Genomic DNA, 18,966 nt, shown 5'->3' with positions numbered 1-18,966 from the left:
GAAAAGTTACCGGACTACTTGCGGAGTGCAACGAAAGACGGGAATCCGAAGCAAAAAGGCAACTTCCCTTGACAGCGGTCAGTTATACATAGCAACGGTCTGTTATCTGAAAATACCATTCAAGTAAATGGGGCATTCTACAGCATTAAGAACAGCCGTGTAATAAATATCCAAACTTTATTTGTGAGATCGAATAGAGGAATAGCTTGGTGTTAGACAGGTTTTATAGGCCTACTCAAAATATCATTACGTTGAATACAAGCATCTGCCAAAAACCTACGAGAAAGACAACAAAAAATTCAAATACAGATTTCCTGTATTTTATTGGAAACAGAACAGAAGACGTTAACAATTCTGAAATCAGATGGTGCCAAAGGTAGGTGACTGGAGGATTCCACTCTCCATCCTTTCTTTGAAGCCCATGTAGGTGGCATGGATGGGCAATCTCAAAATGATGGCACATGTATTTGCCTCTGGAAAGATTCTCACAGGCTCATCCCCTTGGTGGTGTAAAAATTCAATGCTGGGTGAAACTGGGAAGCCGAACCGAGGAATTGCTGAAGCACCCGACGTGAAAATTAGGATCTGCTCCAGGGTTAATTCAGCGCTCCCCTCTGAAATGTTTTTGCAAAAGATCATACAAAAAAAACATCACATCTAAAGGCAAACCTTAATACTGTGAACACCATACTGTCAATGAAAGTAGTTACTGATTAAATACAGCTAGTAGAGATGTAAGAAACTGAGAGCTTATGTCCGCCTGAGTGATGAAGTTAAAATTATGTGACATAACATTTTAATTTGGGTTTTGTCTAACCTTCCACCTCCAGCAACCAATCTCTCCAAAAGCATATGGCCCTACTCTCCGCTGCTCTCTTGTTGCTGCCAGCAGGGGAGAGCTCCGGCACAAAAAGGGAAGCCAAGTCTCTGGCTAGTAGAGGTTTCGCTACATGCATAAAAACCTCTCTGAAGAGGGTTGGGTGTCTGGTAGCAATTGGGAGGAGACTCAGACACTCCAGACCCTCTTTGAACCTATAACACATACAAATAAAATGTCATGCAATTTATTGACCCAGATTGCCTAATCAGTTTATGTTTAGTCCTCATATGTATAAAAACGTACTGCTCAACAGCATCTCGTAGCCTGCTTTCCAGGTAGAACTTGGTGGCAGATTCCACCAAGGCATCCCTCTCCTCCAAGGTCCGCATGTATCGGACTGACCCCAACATGGAGAGTTCATCAGAGGCCTCCAGCACCGCTTCCTGAGCCTCGTCTAGAGTTTGTGCTAGTTGTACCTTTGATCATTGAAATGAATGAATGAGCAATCAATCAATAACCTTGAAAAGATGTATCAACAATGAAATTATTCATAAAAACCAACAGGATAATAACTTCATAGCAACATGAGAGAAAGAAAACCGTTCACAGTATCAAGTACCTTGGTCAACTTTTCACGGAAGTTGTAATCATTTATTTCGGCTATGTCTGTGACAGGAGGTTGTAGGCCACAGACTTGCCTGTAGAGCCGTTCTGAAAAGAACTGTGGCTCTACACCCCCGTGTACCAGACAGACAGAAATCATCCTTCCCACCTGTTTGTACACGCCATCATAGAGTGCTGTCGAATATATAAATATTTTATAATACAAAGGGCTAATAACAAATGTGTATTTGTTGATGTTAAAGTAACTCACCTTGAGAGTTGCAGGAAAGGGATTTCTCCCAGTCTGGTCCCTCAAATATATCTGATGAGTGGATGGCACTCATCAGCAGCCGGAGGAACTCCCTCGTGGGCCCACCCTCGTCAGCTGCCCCCTCTCCAATTCCATCAGCATCCCTGAACACGACGTCCAATTTCACCTCAGGGTTAAAGCGTGCCCGCCGAAAACCTCTGAGCGCACACTCGAATACGCTGTCTCGCAGGATGTTCATTTGGTTGCCATCAGGGGTAGATGTTATGTCCACCATGCTGCTCATCAACTGCATCAGTTGCTTGAGATCCACACTAAAAATTAGAACAATTCAAAATAAAGGCCATTAACTGAATACTTAGTCTGTTAATTTGTCAAATACTTTAAATAACATATTGCTCTCATAACTTACACAGTGTCTTCATCTACATCAGGAGATGCAGAACGGGCACTCCATGATGGGGAGGCCACAGGAAGTGTTTCGGAACCAGAAAGTGGTGCTGGCAGGGGCAAGGCCAAAGGAAGTGGTGCTGGCAGGGGCAAGGCCACAGGAAGTGGTGCTGGCAGGAGCACGGCCACAAGAAGTGGTGCTGGCACAGGTGTGGGGTTGTTTGTGGAAGCAGTCTGTAAGGGATCAAGTAAAGGCATATCAAATAAAAATGTAAAGCAATAGAGCTGTTAAACATGAGGTTGTTTCTGAAAATGATTTAGTAAAAAAGTAAATAATCATGCATTCCTCTGTATGTAATTTAATGCATAATTAGGTGAAGGCCTTGAACGATACTGTCTTTCTACCAAAACTTAAGAGTTGAACCATTAGACATGAACAATAAGATCTACTGATCCAGTATATCACATCGAGCACAGAGTGAAAAATCTGGGTTTTATTACCTTCTCCCGAATATATAGGGCTGACCTTCCGAGTTGGCCACTTAAAATAATTGCAGCCGGTGTAACAGCGTATAAATTTAATTGCTGAACACGCCTGTGCGAATCCACCTTGCATACATCGAAATCAGCTTCAGGGTCGAGCTGAGGGAATAGGCGCTGTAGCGCAGCTTTAAAATCCCTTTCTGCCTGGTCTCTTGGAACCACCAAGGTCTGAGTTGTGCCATCTAAAAGGTAAGTATACATAAAGGAAAGCTCATAAAAATGAACATATTGCTATGAAGAAAGCAACAACAAAGATACATTGCAATATTCTTACTGCCGGTGGTGGAGTAGCGTGTGGCTCCTGCCCTTAAAAGTGTAACCCTAAAAGTTACGGTCCGGTTACGCCTCCTTGTGACAGAACGAGCAGGTCCACCTGCCCGTGGGTGACTGTTTCTTCCACTTTGTTCATTCCTAAAAAGTTCAAATCTTGAAGGGAAGTACATATTTTTTGTTATATTAAGGAAAACTGAAGAATCACAAATATAAATTAATTATAATTTACATTTAGACAAAAATTCAAAAACAGTGAATGACCACTGAGATCATACACATAAACCACCTTCAATATAGCCTAGAGCCATAGGCTACTTCAAATAAATAAACAAGCAACGTGTATCGACAATATGCCTGTATTAAAATAAAACAATGTTGCCTAAGAAAACACTAGGATACGGCTGGATCTTGGAAATTTGCGGGGTTAACTATACAGTATGGTCAAAATACTGTGTCAGGCTATAATCTAATAGGCTATATCATCTCATCAAGTAGCCTACATGAAGTCCTCTCCATAGAAAACAAATATAAATGTTATATTATTATTTTATATGATACCTTTCTGTTTTATTAATGATTGCTACTGTAACAGTATAACAACTTGCCTTCCCACAATGCACCACGCTCGGGGGCGTGTCAGACAGATAAATGCAAAGTTGTTAGTTGTACTCATAAAGTTAATATAACTAGAGTAAGCTACTTTTGTCTTCCAAGATGGCGTCCCCATTCATTTCTATGAAAAGTGCTCAGTGGCGCAGTGAGGCAAGCGAGAGCGCGAGACTGGACGCGGCCATCTTTCCACTTCCGTGTCTTCTGGTCTAGCTTTAAACAGTGGCTCTTTTTTTCCCTAGCTCCGAGACCTTGTGCACGCTTGCAACTAGCTGTACACGTCATACTTTGCGACAACCAGTCGCGAGCATAGATTGATATGGTTACGAGCCTATGTTACGAGCGTGTGAGCTAAGACAGGGGTTTTCAAAGTGTGGGGCGCGCCTCCCCTGGGGGGCGCCAAATAGTTTTAGGGGAGGCGCGCCAAAGAGTTTCAGGGGAGGCGGCAAGTATATATATTTTTTATTATTGAAAAAAATATGCTTTCTGGAAAATTATAATTTGGTAGATATATGGAATATACATATTTTAATGTCATTTAATCATTTTCTCAGTCAGGACAGCATGTGAAGTATACTTGACACAAAACATCTTTAGCTAGCGGTGACAGCAACTTTGCCGATAGAAAATGTCTGAACCCAGCAGAAAGCGCAGAAAATATGACTAGGTATATATAAAGTTGGGATTTTCTTGGATAGGGCCATACGATGTTCAAAAGCCACAATGTGTGGTCTGCAAAGAGGCTAACCCTAACTGAGGCATCATATCTCGTTGCATTACGTAGGCCTATTGCAAAGGCGGGTAAGCCCCACAGCATCGGCGAAACGGGCAGCGCTAGGGAGGGGCTAGCAGGTGCTTCAGCACCCCCAAGAAAGACCAAAGCACCCCGATAGCACCCCCCAAAATATTGCTTGTTTATTAATAGTTTTCAGGCCATCGGGAGAATTCACAGTGGGCCGCTCTGCCCGCTTATAAAATCGGCTGCTTTCTCTTTGTTTTTTTCACACACCGAATGAAAGGATATGTGTTAAATTTGTTAAGTTACTGTGTGACTGATAAGTAAGCTAATGGGCTACACTAGGTTTTAATCTAAATAAGCACATTATCACACCGTGCATTAAAAAGTGCAGTTTTCAGTTGTCGCGCATGCTCTCTTTCTCAAACACAAGTGCCTGTACCAAGTGTTTGCCATGGAGACAATAAATATGGAGTTAGATTAGTTTCATAATTCAAACAAACAAATGTAACACGATTCAAACAAACGTAACACGATTCAAACAAACCTAACACGATTCAAACAAACCTAACACGATTCACAAATGTATTTCGTGATTCACAAATGTAACACGATTCACAAATAAATGACCCCCATTACATTTGTTTGCAACCTGACAAACACAAGTTACAAATCGGAGAACACGAGTTACAAATTGGAAAACACGAGTTACAAATCCCTGCATTCGTTGGTGTGGATTTTTGGAACTTTCCTGACGCGCTTAGATTCACAAATGCATTTTTTCTAAAGTATATTCTCTGCAGTCTATCAGATCCTCTCTTTCAATTTTAGCCAATCACATTAACGTGTCTGTGGACTTCAACAACCTGCCATAATAACGCACATCGTCTCCTTCAGATCACGAGCAATGTCGTCTGGTAGCATGTAGGTGAAATATTGCTTGTTAATCAGGGACAAGCTGAAACTAATCTAACTCCATAAATAAACCATCATTTATTGTTGTGGAGGGAGTTAGCTAGATTAAGCTGATAAGAGAATAATAAAATAGAAGGGAAAAAGATGCCAGGAGGAACTGAAAAAGCCAGGTAAAAAAAGAAAGATCTGTCACTTCATAAATCTAGGTTCCTGCAAGGGTGGGAAAAATATGTTTTCTCAAAAGCCCTGAATCTTTCAGGTAAACATTTGGGTTGTAATTTCCGGAAAATATAAGAATATGAGTCCAACTTAATGTTCATATTAAGCTAGGCTACATAAAGCAAAAAAAAAATTTGCACTGAAATTCATGCAAAAAATGTTGCTCGCGCACCATGCACGCTCGCATTAATGTGAAGTTACGATTTCACCTCACATCAAAACCTTGACTAGGTCTTAGGTTCGGGTGCGCATTTCTCATCGCCTCTTGTCCCGGGGCAAGGTCCTCACCCGCCTGTGTGACTTGCGTGAGGAAGTCCTCCTATTTCTCGCCTAAAACAACTCTCCGTTGGTGAAACACATGGAGGACATGAACTGGGTGACAAGGTTAGCCTATTTGTCTGATATCTTTGAAAAGATAAATGTGCTCAACACTTCTCTGCAGGGAAAGGAGTGCATTGTATTTTTGGTACATGATAAAGTCGAGTGTTTTTTTTTTTTGGGGGGGGGGGGGCACCATCGTTACTTTCTTGAGCAATTAAATATATCTCTTGTTCTGGCAGTTTTGTGATATGCATGCCTAAAAAGAGCATACTATTTCTATACTAAAATAATATCTGCATTATAATTATTATGACTATGATGATTTTTCATTAGGCTATTTTTGGTGCCCCCTCAGCACTTGGTGCCCTACGCGCAATGCGAGTGGCGGGAGCGGCGGCACTGCCTATGTTGATCCCATTTGCTCGACAACAGAAGTGGAAACAACTAACGTTGTCATTTCAAATTATGTCTAGTCAATCTGTTGAAAACTGTGTTGTGCAGACACAATAGATTTATTTGTACGTTTTTATTTCAAGTCGCCACCTTCGATGTTTCAGTGAGTTATGTTGGGTTATGCTCTGCAGCTTCACTGGTTGTAAACCAACCAATCAGCACGCAGCTCATCTATATATTCATGAGCATACCATAGAAAGAAGAAACCCTCTTGTTTTATTCCAGAGCTATTTCACAGGGTGCATTAGGGCGCATAGAACAGCACCCGGGACATTTTCAGCCCAACCAATGTTACATACCCTATTCGGAGACCTTAAGGAACAGTGTGAAATACCCCCCAAAAAATCATTCTATGACCCCGTTAAAATGGGGGAGGCCCCGGTGACTTGATGTTCTCTCAAGGGAGGCTCACTGTCTTACACTTTGAAAACCCCTGAGCTAAGGCATTGCAGTGGCAGAATGGGGTACAAGTCCAATAAGAATCAGACACATGATGCAAACTTAACGGAAATGTATTCTGTCACTGTATACTATTCCTTTCACTTGTTTTTTAGAAATAGGCTATAGGGCTAAATATAGGGCTATTCTAGATGGAACTCATCACATAGGTTGCTTTTTTTCTTCGTGATATGAGTATGACTTCCAACGCATTGTATCAGATGAAATAAACTGTTAGCATGAACAGCTCCGTCTTTGTTCTCGCCAGGCAAAGAAAGCTTTATAGTTATTTTGGTAACCGAAATCTTCCATAATGCAGACTTAGCATAGCTTACTTTCTTCTTTATATTCAAATGAAATGCCACGAAATTCACACAGCCTTCAATTTAACATCAGTGTAGAAATATGGCCTGTGTTTTATATGTTCATCCTACAAAACCAAATGCCTATTAATGGATATAACGTTATCTAACAAGACTTGGTAATAATGTAATAAATAAAAGCTTGAGAACTGTGTCTAAAATATACTTTATTGGACATTTGCCTTTGAAAGGGGAATATTCGAAGAACCATAAACAAGACGTTTCCATCAGATGTAAGTGGGGGTGAAACATATAGTCACTGAGGACCTTCATTGTCCCACAAAAGCAGTCTGGCTTGATGACACAATCAACAAAAGAATAATGGGTGTGTTTAACAAAAGCTTCTGAAGGCAAGACTAATATTATTTAAATATAGGCCTATATAATTTCCTATTGTGGTTACCGGTTAAAGTATTAATCTTCGTCTTTGCTCCAGATAGACGTCAACAATCTATGCTCGCGCTTAACATATTATATTTGCAATCATGTCATGAACGTTTTAACGAAAAATCAAATCTGTTTTAAAATAACGGGAATAAACTATATTAACAACATTTCATGTATGTGTGACATTTGCTTAACTTGCTACAACAGGGCAGGCAACTCAAGCCAGTTCTCCCTGTGCTCATTCAATATAAGTCTATGGCTCAATCAGCTCCATGTAAATCGGCTATCGGCCAATGTGAACTATTGTGCTCGTGCCCTGTTAGTATCCGCGAGCACATTTGCAGGCAACTTTTATTGACGTAAGCAAATAAATGGGGTGCTAGTTTACCCATTTCGGATTGGTCTCAAACTTAGCAAAAATCGGGATAAATTATTCTATGAACAAGCTAGTAGTATGAGCCAGGTTCGAGAATCGAACAAAAATTATTGGGGGAGATAGTTTTGTAAATGTTGACTGGAGTTAATAGAATAAAAACGACCGGAAGAGTCGGAAACCTAACCGTAATGCAATACCACCTACATCCACAGGGGCCGTTGCTTCAAGCCGAGGGGCGAGGGCTTGGTTGTACTTCGCAAATTGTGCAGATTTAAGTTTATGTAGGCTACTCGCAAAGTCGATCAAACCGATGTAGCATGATGTTATCTACTAGGCTACACACTACTCTGTTTTTGCTGTATTTAATCAGAGTGAAAGATGTTTAGTAGCCTACGCGTCCAACGTTGTCTCACAATGTCGATGAAACAACTTTTACACACATGCTACAAAATCCAATACGCTAGCTTCTAGCTATATAGGCCTATAGAATTATATATTTTTTGTATTTTATTCAGGGTGAAAGATTAATTATATAAAAGTATGCCACCGGGCACTCAGGGTAACCAGTGGTGTAACCTACTACTGCTAATTGCTAATGCAATAGCCTGGGGGCGCTGTTTCGCTGCCACATTAAATTGCCATTTGAAAAATGCATTACCATTTCAATAAAAAGTCGAAAAACCTTGCCAATATGATGTGCAATATCACATACTTATAAATGAGCTTTCATTCAAATCTGTGTCCCAAAAAAATCCAACTGAATTTAGGATTTCATTGCCACTTTGCACATTAAATTGTCATTTGAAAAAATGCATTGCTGTTTAAACAATATAAAAATAGACTAATCAACTTCCATATATCATAGCCTACTATTGCAGTGATGTTACCTGTCAACAAGGCTATCCTCTCCTTGCTCTGGAGCTTCCTCTTCAAGCAGACTCTCAAAATGCTGATTAATGCGATCCCGCATTTCAGTTATTCTTCTTCGAAATCGATCAGCCATATTTCACTTGAGACACTGTCCAACTGAGAAATTGCGCGCAATGTCGAGAAACCTTGGGAAAAGTGTGCGCAAAAACTAAAAACTATTAACTCACTTCCGTTATCGTTTTCTGAAATGCTGTTTAATTTTGTAAAAAAAACTAATCAGCAGAATATATATTTGGTGTTTTTACAAAATTACACAGCATTTCAGAAAAATAAATATATATATGTATTTATTGTGTGATAGAAATGCAGGGCCTGCAACACAAATTGCAACATGTGTTGTTCTAATTGTCCACTAGGTGTCAGTCTAAAAATAGCTTATAGCTTTCTATGTACTATGTTTCTGTGGTTATCAAGAATTCTCTACTCCAATAGTATGTGCCTGCAGCACCGGAGGCTGCAGTTTCAGGACCGCAGTTTCAGGACCGCAGTTTCAGGACCGCAGTTTCAGGATCGCAGTTTCAGGACCGCAGTTCTAGGACAATAGTTTTACCTGCGCCACTTAGCGAATTGGGCAGTGTCACTAGATCGCAACAAGATATTTGAATGGTTTGAGATAGGCAAGAAACAAGGAAAACTCTGGAGAATTTGATTATTCAGATATGGATATGTTTAAAATATATATACAATAATAAACAATAATAATTGCAGTATCACATCCATCCACCCCTCAACCAAATACACCTGCATCGCTCGATCCAACTCTTCATCATTCCCTCCACCCCATCAACCACTCTTGAGAGCAACATTTTGAAGCTGAAGTTTTAGCACCGCAGTTCTAGGATTTCTAGATTTTCGCCAAAAGACCAAAAAGAGTGCGACCAAAGCAGTATTCCCCACAAATAGTACTTTCTATCTTCAACTTGGTTGTTAACAGTTGTATGTTTAGCAAAGTGTAATTAGCTAATTTTTTGGTAAAGACAATCATATATCTCAGGGATTGCTTTGATAACACAGACTGGTCAGTGTTTTTTGCCAACACACTTGATGAGGCTGTGTCAGCATATGTGATGATGTTTGACCTGTAGCTCTTACATCAATGGAGATGAAGAGTTTTGAATGTCTGATACTTTTGTAACTACAAGAGACAGTCCAGAACCTGACAGATCAACTCCAGTTTGCCTACATGAAGAGTAGAAGTCTAGATGATGCTGCCCTTACATTGCTGCATCATGTACATTCCCATCTGGAAAAACTAAAAGGCTTGTGTTTGTGGAATATCTATAGTGCCTTTAACAGAATGTAACCACATCTGTTGTGAATACAACTACTAAACATGAGTAAATCCTTGATTCATACTGCAGATAATTAAATTCCTAACACACACAGGGTTCTGTCTTCTCCCCGGTCAAAATACTTATGCAATGTACGTATTCTGATTCATTTCATTATTTTATTCTATGCTCTATTATACATACATATTAAAGTTATCTGAGGAAATATAAGTTGAACTCTAATCTGTTATCCTTCATTTGTGTGATGGATGGGGCTTTGGGGGATCCACCACTTCCTTCTCTTCTGCTGCTGGTGGTGAACTTCTATGGTGGATGGATGGGCTGCATGAGGATGCTTCCTTTGATGTGGATGGGCATGCTAGGACGAACTGTTTTGTATTGGACATGACTCAAAACATTGACCATATGTCAGTGGATCAGAATATCTTTCTTATACCTGTAAATACTGCACATGCCTGTGTGCATACAACATTTTGTATGTGTCTGACACCGTAAAGTTCTGGAAAAGTGAAGTTATATTCTATTTGCTATGGCTTTTGCAGTCACTCAACCTCAACCACAAATGTGTAATGTTAGAGAGGCAAGACACAAGGACAGCTCTCAGGGCAGATTCAAGATATACATTGTTTATGTTTAACAATTAGTAAACAAACAATGACAATCACCCCTCCATATCACTCCATCAACCCATCTTGTTATGAAACAAGCTACATTCACTTCTTCTTCTTCTCGTTGTATAATTTAATGTCGAGCAGTAACATACATTCACTACTGCAGGAAAATATTGATTATCTTGTTCTGGTCCATGGTTTTCCAATTCAAAAGGTGGCAATCACAGAAATCTAGCTTCTACCAGATCCTGTTCTAAGCCTGGACGGACTGTCTGGCCTCAGCATTCAGTAATGCTGCACTTGTTGCTGGAAGCGTGGAGAAACACAAGGTAGCTGTAACCATCAATGCCACTATGGATGACTATCCTCCATCTGAAATCACAACAAACATAACATTGGACTTTTAAGCATCTATATTTCGAGGTGCTACTACTGTATCAATAACCGAAGTAGCAGCAACATCATTAAACTATTCTTATCCACATATCCATGTCAGTTCTTGCTCTAGTTGATAAACAAGTGAGCTACCTGTTAGCGTTTGAGATGTTACAACCTGCAGTTTCAATAACCAAGTTATACCAAGAAAATGAGTGAGTGAGCAAGCATCTACCTTCAGTCTGTAGTTTCCACCGATGTGTCATCAAGAATTCAGAGCAGCAACACTGTACCTTCTGTGCAGCCTCTGCGACATTGATGGGAGGCAGCTGCCCTCAGGTTAATGAAAAGTATCTGACAAGACACAAAGAGTGACAATGCATCACTAGAGTAATTGATTCTTGACAATCCATTCATGCCAAAATTGTGGAAACCATGCATTTAAAAGCATTCAACCCCAAGCACAACTGACCTTAGAAGTGGTTTTGAGTGTAGTGGAACACGTGGAGAATATCTTCCATCTATCATCAGACCCCTCAGCTGCTCTCGGGTGGTGGCATAACGAGGAGCACCTCTAGCTCCCCTCCAGGTCAATGGAGCCTGGTAACCATGGTAACCGGAACTGGCTACAACAATAATACAATGATGTGCTTAGAACATTTAAGAGACTGTAACTTGCACACGCTCCAGGCATGCACTGTTAAATACCACTGGAATTTAACACCAATGGACACAAAAATACTTAACAATGGCAACTGCCAGAGAACAATGTGCGAAACAAATCAAAGGACTAGCTAAGCTGTGAGCACCCAACCCCACTGAAATGGTTCTCACCTTGTTGTGCATGCCGGCCATGGGTGCGAATCTCCTGAATGAACTCGGATACTTCAGCCATCAGGCTGTCTGCTGAAGCAACATTTAAGAGCGTACCCAACTCTAGGCTTCGCTGCATTGTTTCCATCCTGAAAGAAGACAATGGTGTTAGGCTTGATTGTTTGTTGTTGTATCTACACCAGTAATAATGTATCGACCATATGTATCTGAAATAAGAACGTGAACAAATAGTCTCCCGAATAAATCGCCTAACAACTAAAAATAGCCTAAAGGGAGAAATACCAATAGCCTAAAGGGAGAAATACCAGTACTATTAGATGCTATAAGTTGTGGTAGCATTGTACCTTGTGGTGGTCCGGTAACAACACAGGCTTGAATGAAATAGGTTAAGTTTCGTTTTAAGATGAAAGAAAAAGCTAACGGTGCGTTCACACTGCAGCGGGGCGGGCAGAGCGGGGCGTCGGCTTCCCATTCATTTTCAATGAAACCAGGCGTTGACGCCCGCGTAGGGCATTGTGGGAAGGTGAGCGGGGCGGCGAAGCTCGCATAGGGCATTGTGGGAAGGCGAGCGGGGCAGCGAAAGTTGGATTTTCTGAACTTTATGTAAATGAGGAGCGTGAAAACGCCAGCGATGGCCAATCGGGTTGGTTTCTTGTTTCTTGTAACGTAGCAACTGTTGGTAATGGTAAACATTTCTAGGTTTGACAATTTTCAAGATGGAAGAGCAACTCATCGTATGTGTCTTCATACCCAGTATTGTATGATACGTCTATGTTAGATTACAGAGACGTAAACAAAAAAAATATGCCTGGCGCAGGGTTGCTGAGGTTGTCGGCGTCCTTGGTTTGTTGTATTTTGTACTTTAATTCAGTTTCTTCACATTACGTAACTTTCTTCTGTGCTAGCTGCATAGTCTAGCTAGCTCACCCGGCACACGATTGACATTCAACGCTGAAATGCTGGCTGGCGGCCACTCGCTATCCATACAGTGAATGTGTAGAGGCAAGTCATAATCTAGCGAATGATTTGCACAGATTTCGAGTAATATAATAAAAGGTTACACATGTCAACGTTTATGTCTGATGCATCTTTTTTTCCAGCCGGAAAAAGACCCGTTACATAGAGTGCGGGTGGCATTTAATCTTTCACTCGGCCTAAAAAAAGTGTGGAAAAAGATAACCTATTGTGTGCTGAAGATAAGATCATGTCAGATCTAGAAAGCGTGTCGGCTTAATGAGTGTAAAAGTTGTATTTTGTCTGCACATTTGCCATGACATTATAGAACTACAACAGTGATTTAAGAGAACTACAGCTCTGAATGAATCTGTCTGGCACGCCCCCGAGCGTGGTGCACCGTGGGAAGGCCGGCGGTGCTGAGCGGTAAAAAAGTCTGCAGTGTGAACGCACCGTAACGCCAGCCAGGTTGAAGGTTAAGCTTGTTTGCCTTCAGCAGCGAGTTTGCCTCAAAATACAAACTAGATTGACTAATCGACTTTCAACAATAAAAGACGAATCTCAAAAGAGTTTGCAGCACCGGAGCCTACTGTACTGGGGATAGCAGATGGTTGGGGGTTAAGGCTAACTCGTTTTGCTAGTTTCATAACTAGCCGACAGATAGTTGGATATGGACTGTCCAGCCTTAACATGGCAGCTTTCACGGATAAAAACGAAACGCAAACAGCTAGTCTTTATCCAACAGTCTAGACTAGTCAGTTACTGGCTAGCTAGCAAGGCAGAAGTATCACAGTAGCAATCCATTGCTAAAAACAAACATACAAAAGCTATCCGCACAGCCAGTGACCAAGTTAAACCCCTGTTAGCCTAGCTAGCCGGTGAAGATTACGATAATGGAATAATGGAAAAAAAACGTTACCTTGTCAACGTGGACTGAAGGTCGTCGTGTCCAGGGTTATTCGACAGCAAAAGCTGAGTGCAGTCATTTAGTCTGCTTACACAAGTTCCTTCTTGCAAACTTCTCTTCCTTCTGACTGTGCTGGGTTAAACTTGTTTTGAATCGGCCGCTTCTACAGTGGGGAGGATCCATGGTACTTGAAAATACAGGGAGGAATCCAATCACACAAGCCCAGCTAACTACAGGAGGAGCTAGGGAAATTGCGGGCAGTGATTTGCATGTGGCGTTCAGGCGTTTATTTAACGCCTGCATTTGCACGTGTAAATATGCACGCGTTTATTGAACGCCTGCAATTGCACGTGTAAATATACACACGTTTATTTAACGCCTGCAATTGCACGTGTAAATATACACGCGTTTATTTAACGCCTGCAAATGCACGTGTAAATATACACGCGTTTATTTAACGCCTGCAATTTCACGTGTAAATATACACACGTTTATTTGACGCCTGCAAATGCACGTGTAAATATACAGGCGTTTATTTAAGGCCTGCAAGCCTTAACTAACGCGTACATTCATGTGTAACTTTCGCCGGCACATTTACGGCTGCAGCCGCTTATGAAACAGCTGCAGGCGCTTCCTAAACGGGTGTCCAATCAAAAATACGCGTTAAAATTACGCGTACATATGACCCTTTTGGCTTTCCATAGGGTGGAGGTGGCAATACCGGAGGCTTTAGCGTGGGTACACCCGGGAACTACACTCCAGAGGTCGGCAAACCAACAGCTGCACCACCTCACCACCGTCAGTGGCCCGCTGCAAATATTTATAAATATCGGAACTAACAACGTAGCGCAGGGGGATTCTCCTTATGATATCCTCAGGGGAATGCGGGAACTGATGGACAAAGTTTGGGAGCGGTACCGGTATCAAGTAAGCTTTGCCGTGTGCTCATTCTCCCCCGGCCGGTGGATGATGCTACCACCAAACACATAGTTAGGGAAACGAATCTTCTCCTGGAGCATCTGTCCTTCGAAAACGAGGGTGTCATTTACCTTAGGACAAATAGATTATTTCTGAGGCACTCGCGTCCTGTTTTGGAATTTTACAGCCCTGACCGGCTTCATTTGAGTAATGAGGGCAAGCGTAGGCTTTTTGATTATTTAAAAAACTTTTTGTTTCATTATGCTAGATAGGGTAGTTAGGGAAGGATTTAGCAGTTTTGATTATTATATTATTTTATTTATACTTTGATTTCAGAGTGACCTCGATATTTTCTTTTTTTCTTTTTCCTTACATTTTCTTTTAGGCCTTAGTATGATGTCCAGTGATCATGTTCCTTGTTGTTGACCAAAGATTAATTGGCACTAAGGCTCTTGACGTTCGTGTGCATTCCATCACTAGAATATGAGAGCTTGTGCCAACATACTGTACCATTTTTACATGTAGGTAAATCAGTCCGTTTGTAGTCTCGACGTTTGTTAAGTTATCATGTTGATTGGTTGACGGTCAAAATTAATAGGCTTAGCTCTCCTCGTTCTAGTGCATCCCTTCACTTGAACAAGAGGGCTTGTGTGCATGTGCATTCTCGGTTTTAACACATTACTAATTGTTTTCTCTTTTTTTCACAGGCAATGACTACATTTCGGACCATAAGTTTCATATCCCTATAAATAAAGTATATTATTTATAATACATTTAGTGTATACATTTTGTCCATCATAAACAAACAAACGTGTTCAAATCAAGGTATTTGAAAATAATGGGCAATGTCACAACAAGCACACACAAACACCCTGTTCAATGTTAAATACACCCCCAAGTGGCAAAAAATTAACATTACTGCAAGTAACGCTAAACGTGACAAACATTTGCATATTTGTGGTCTCAATTTAACTAAGTACTGGACACCGCATTAGCTTGCAATGTACAAATAATTTAAGTCATATTTAAGATAAGAAGATAAGAAATTTTTGGTCCGTCCTCCCTACAATGATAGAAGTACAGTAGCACCGTGTTTAGCCTCGATTTTAGCAGATTGCTGTGAAACTTGGAAAACAACATGAACTAGCTATATTATGTAAACTTTAAGCTAAATGTGCATGCCTTGTTTGGCCAATTCGGTCGATTGTGGAAGTAAGTCGAACGTTTTTTAGTTATTTAGAGTATCCAGCCATAGCGCTAGCTACATTTGGGGGAGAGGAATTCCAGATTCCCCCACTGTACACAAATCACTAGAATGGTCATAACATTTAATCAAAATATGATATTTCTAATCTGTCTTCTGTTCTACATTGCACACGGATTTGTGGATATTCCATCTACTCAAAGTATTCCTCCATCTTGTAATTAAAGTGGTTAAAAATTAAGTTGTCTGATGAGCTATGGTTAGGTTTGCCTCCAATGTGGTCAAATAAGAGACACCTTGGCAGTGGCCAATGTCGGGGGGAAATATTGGCCATTGGCTGCTTCAAGTCAGCCGAGCTGCAGGCGGCTGCAGACGACGCCGGCGCTGCATGAAGTCGAATTCACCATTTTACTATCATCGACCTTGCTACACGTGGGGTTATCTTATTTTGATAATATATTTATTCACATCGTAAAAAAAAAAAACGTAGTTCTCTAATGAACACAGCAGGGCTATTGGGACATATAGGCCTACGTGCTTGTAAAATGAGTAATTTACAACTTGTAATATGAAATTGTATTTCTCAATAAAACGTGACGTGACGGCATATACTATGGGGCTAGCAGACCTGCTTAAAAAGGAAGGTGAGTGCAGTTGACTAGATTGCAGAGAAGAGAGAGGGGGAGAGAAAGGGTCTGAAATGAACCGACAAAGGCAGGGAGCTGAGCCAGAAAGACGGTGACGCACATACAAATATGTGTATTTATATATATATATATATATATATGTATATGTATATATATATGTGTAGCCTATACACAGTACCAGTCAAAAATATTGACTAGTAGTGCAAGGTTCAGTACTTGCAATACTAGTGACAAGCAAGAATTTATGTAGATCACAGTGCATAGTGACAGAGGTAAAGTGCTTTAAGACACCCTGGACAAAATCAACCTTGATTTATCATTTCAATAAAGATATGTTTCAGTACTTTAAATGTTGTATGATACACATATTTACATGTACATGTTCATTAATAGTTGTATTTACGTATAGCGCCAAATCACAACACATATGTCAACTCAGAGTACTTCAGAGATACCATTCAGGCCATGTAAAGTCCAATTCATTACAATCCACTGATAATCAAATCCAATCAAATTCATTAAATTCCAAATTAGTCAATTTCATAAGGAGCCAGTTAAAAAAAGTGACTATGATAAGGAAATTGCTGTGAAATTATTTTCCGATCCAATCTCTCTCCTGAGCGTGCAGAGGTAGCTGTGAAAAGAAAAAAAACTCCCTTTTAACAGGAAGAAATCTCCATAAGAACCAGAACCAGGATGAACCAGAACCATCCTTCTCGACGGTCATCAATGCATAGACGTATGTCAACGAATCAATGTATGTAGATTTTCCAAGTGACCTTCAACGTCTTTTCTGCGTCAGCGTCCGCAAGGGATGCACATTCTTCTTCTTGAACGTCTGCTCAGGTAGGTTAAATAGCTCTCTAACTCGGTTTGTCGCCAATGCTCATTTTAAGAGCTGTGGAACCCTATTGCTGTTCAAATAAGTTACATAACTGTGGCTTAAACCGTATAAAAATAAAGCAACAAACAGCAAAAATATCTTGTTCGTGAGACCGAGGTGAAATCAGTTTCATATTCGAGATTCAACAGACATTCATATTCGTACCTCCGCGTCATATTTAGGGACCAGGGTAAAAGAGTTGACAATCCGAATGTTTCTTCAATATCTTTTTAGTTTGTATGGTCGATTTCGACAAATATATTGAAGAAACATTCGGATTGTCAACTCTTTTACCACGGTCCCTAAATATGACGCGGAGGTACGAATATGAATGTCTGTTGAATCTCGAATATGAAACTGATTTCACCTCGGTCTAGTGCCCGGGGTTTGCATCGTAAAGTATGATGACAGGCTATTGGATTATAATTTGAAGGTTGAGTAAACATACAAACCAGAACGCACGCACATGTAGCATGTTAGAATTATAAATAACTTGTCCGTGTGAGAAACAATAGTTTAACTATCATTATTATTATTTTTAAGCCAATAATGCCAAATGATTTGGGGGGGCTGAAGAACATTTTTCAGCCCTCCTAACGACGTCCCTGCCGGAAACGATTGCTTTTTGACCAATCGTGATCTGTAAAATGGACGGACAAGTGCACCGTTCAAGTTTCCACGGGGGAAATGCCCACGCCCACCCTTTGGATTTTGGATTGCTCCAGTTAAACAGTTGCTTGGTATTAAGGCCGTCCTCAAAGTGAGCCTAAACTATTAGGATTTTTTTTCTTGAATAATGCCGTGGCCGTAGCGGCCGTTTGTTTGACCGGCCGTTCGGGAAATCTCCCGAGTCTCCCGATGGCCAGTCCGACCCTGGCCTAAATACATGTATAACAAATCGTCTAGCAATGGTGACTGAAGATTTTACTTTCTTTTCTTTTTTTCAGAATCGAATTTCTAAAAACTGGATGGACATAGCATTAATCCATATTATTGTGCAATTATTCAGAAGACTTTCGTGTTTTGGGTTTGAAAAATATTCGAGTATAAGAAAAATCTTCCGTATACAACGGCATCCCACCCTGCCTTTATCCAATGGGAATGGTGTTCAAAGCGTCCAATATCGCCGCAGATGGGTTTACATTGGAACCCCAAGACGTCTCATACTGACGCCAAAGGGTACCCGTGACAAAGCGTCGGTAGCCTATTTGACGACTTGGAAATGAGAACAGGTTTTTATAAGGGGTGTGGATCACTAGATGAAAATCGAGTAATTCCAACCTTCTAAAATCTAAACTACTGGTAGGACAGGAGGTGACCTACTAATTGATTCAAATGAGTGATTTCTTTTGTGATTTTCTACGATTTAATCAACTGACTCATACTGTATCGGGTGATCAATCATGCGAGGGACAGCTGCCCATCCCTCCCCTTGTCTTGTCAATCTACCGCTTCAACTGTAGGAGGGCAAAGCTCGGGCCTTGTGTCAATCTAGCCCTTACTTTTCCAGAATCCTATTCTGCCCCAAAAACACCGACATAGTTGTGCCTCCTTTAAAATAATTGTTCCGTGCTTTTCTGTTGCTTCTCTAATTAACCACATCCAGTTATTCTTTGGTGTCCACTGTTGCCCTGGACCTTATAGAACACGGCCCTGAGTTTGATTTATAGGGATTGGAAAAATACGATTTTGAGTGAC

General features: G+C 40.7%; 1 protein-coding gene and 1 long non-coding RNA gene across 2 annotated transcripts; both read right to left on the bottom strand.

Moving 5' to 3' along the window:
• Positions 1-600: 600 nt before the first annotated feature.
• LOC146234393 (G2/M phase-specific E3 ubiquitin-protein ligase) lies at positions 601-1,767 on the bottom strand. The gene is made up of 4 exons (XM_084689854.1): positions 1,695-1,767; positions 1,440-1,618; positions 1,124-1,296; positions 601-1,032 (listed from the first exon to the last, which is right to left on the bottom strand). The coding sequence occupies exons 1-4, from the start codon at positions 1,765-1,767 to the stop codon at positions 813-815; spliced, it is 645 nt and encodes a 214-aa protein (XP_084545980.1). The 3' UTR covers positions 601-812.
• An 8,778-nt stretch (positions 1,768-10,545) lies between these two features.
• Positions 10,546-12,977, bottom strand: LOC146234392 (uncharacterized). The gene is made up of 4 exons (XR_014741734.1): positions 11,756-12,977; positions 11,394-11,547; positions 11,157-11,275; positions 10,546-10,918 (listed from the first exon to the last, which is right to left on the bottom strand). It is a non-coding gene; the product is annotated as an uncharacterized LOC146234392 (long non-coding RNA).
• Positions 12,978-18,966: the final 5,989 nt, after the last annotated feature.

This window comes from Hypomesus nipponensis, chromosome 23 (assembly GCF_054491055.1).
Source record: "Hypomesus nipponensis isolate SF chromosome 23, ASM5449105v1, whole genome shotgun sequence".
Taxonomy (NCBI): domain Eukaryota; kingdom Metazoa; phylum Chordata; class Actinopteri; order Osmeriformes; family Osmeridae; genus Hypomesus; species Hypomesus nipponensis.
Note: the sequence above shows the minus strand (reverse complement) of the source record. Positions and strands in the feature narration are given on the sequence as shown.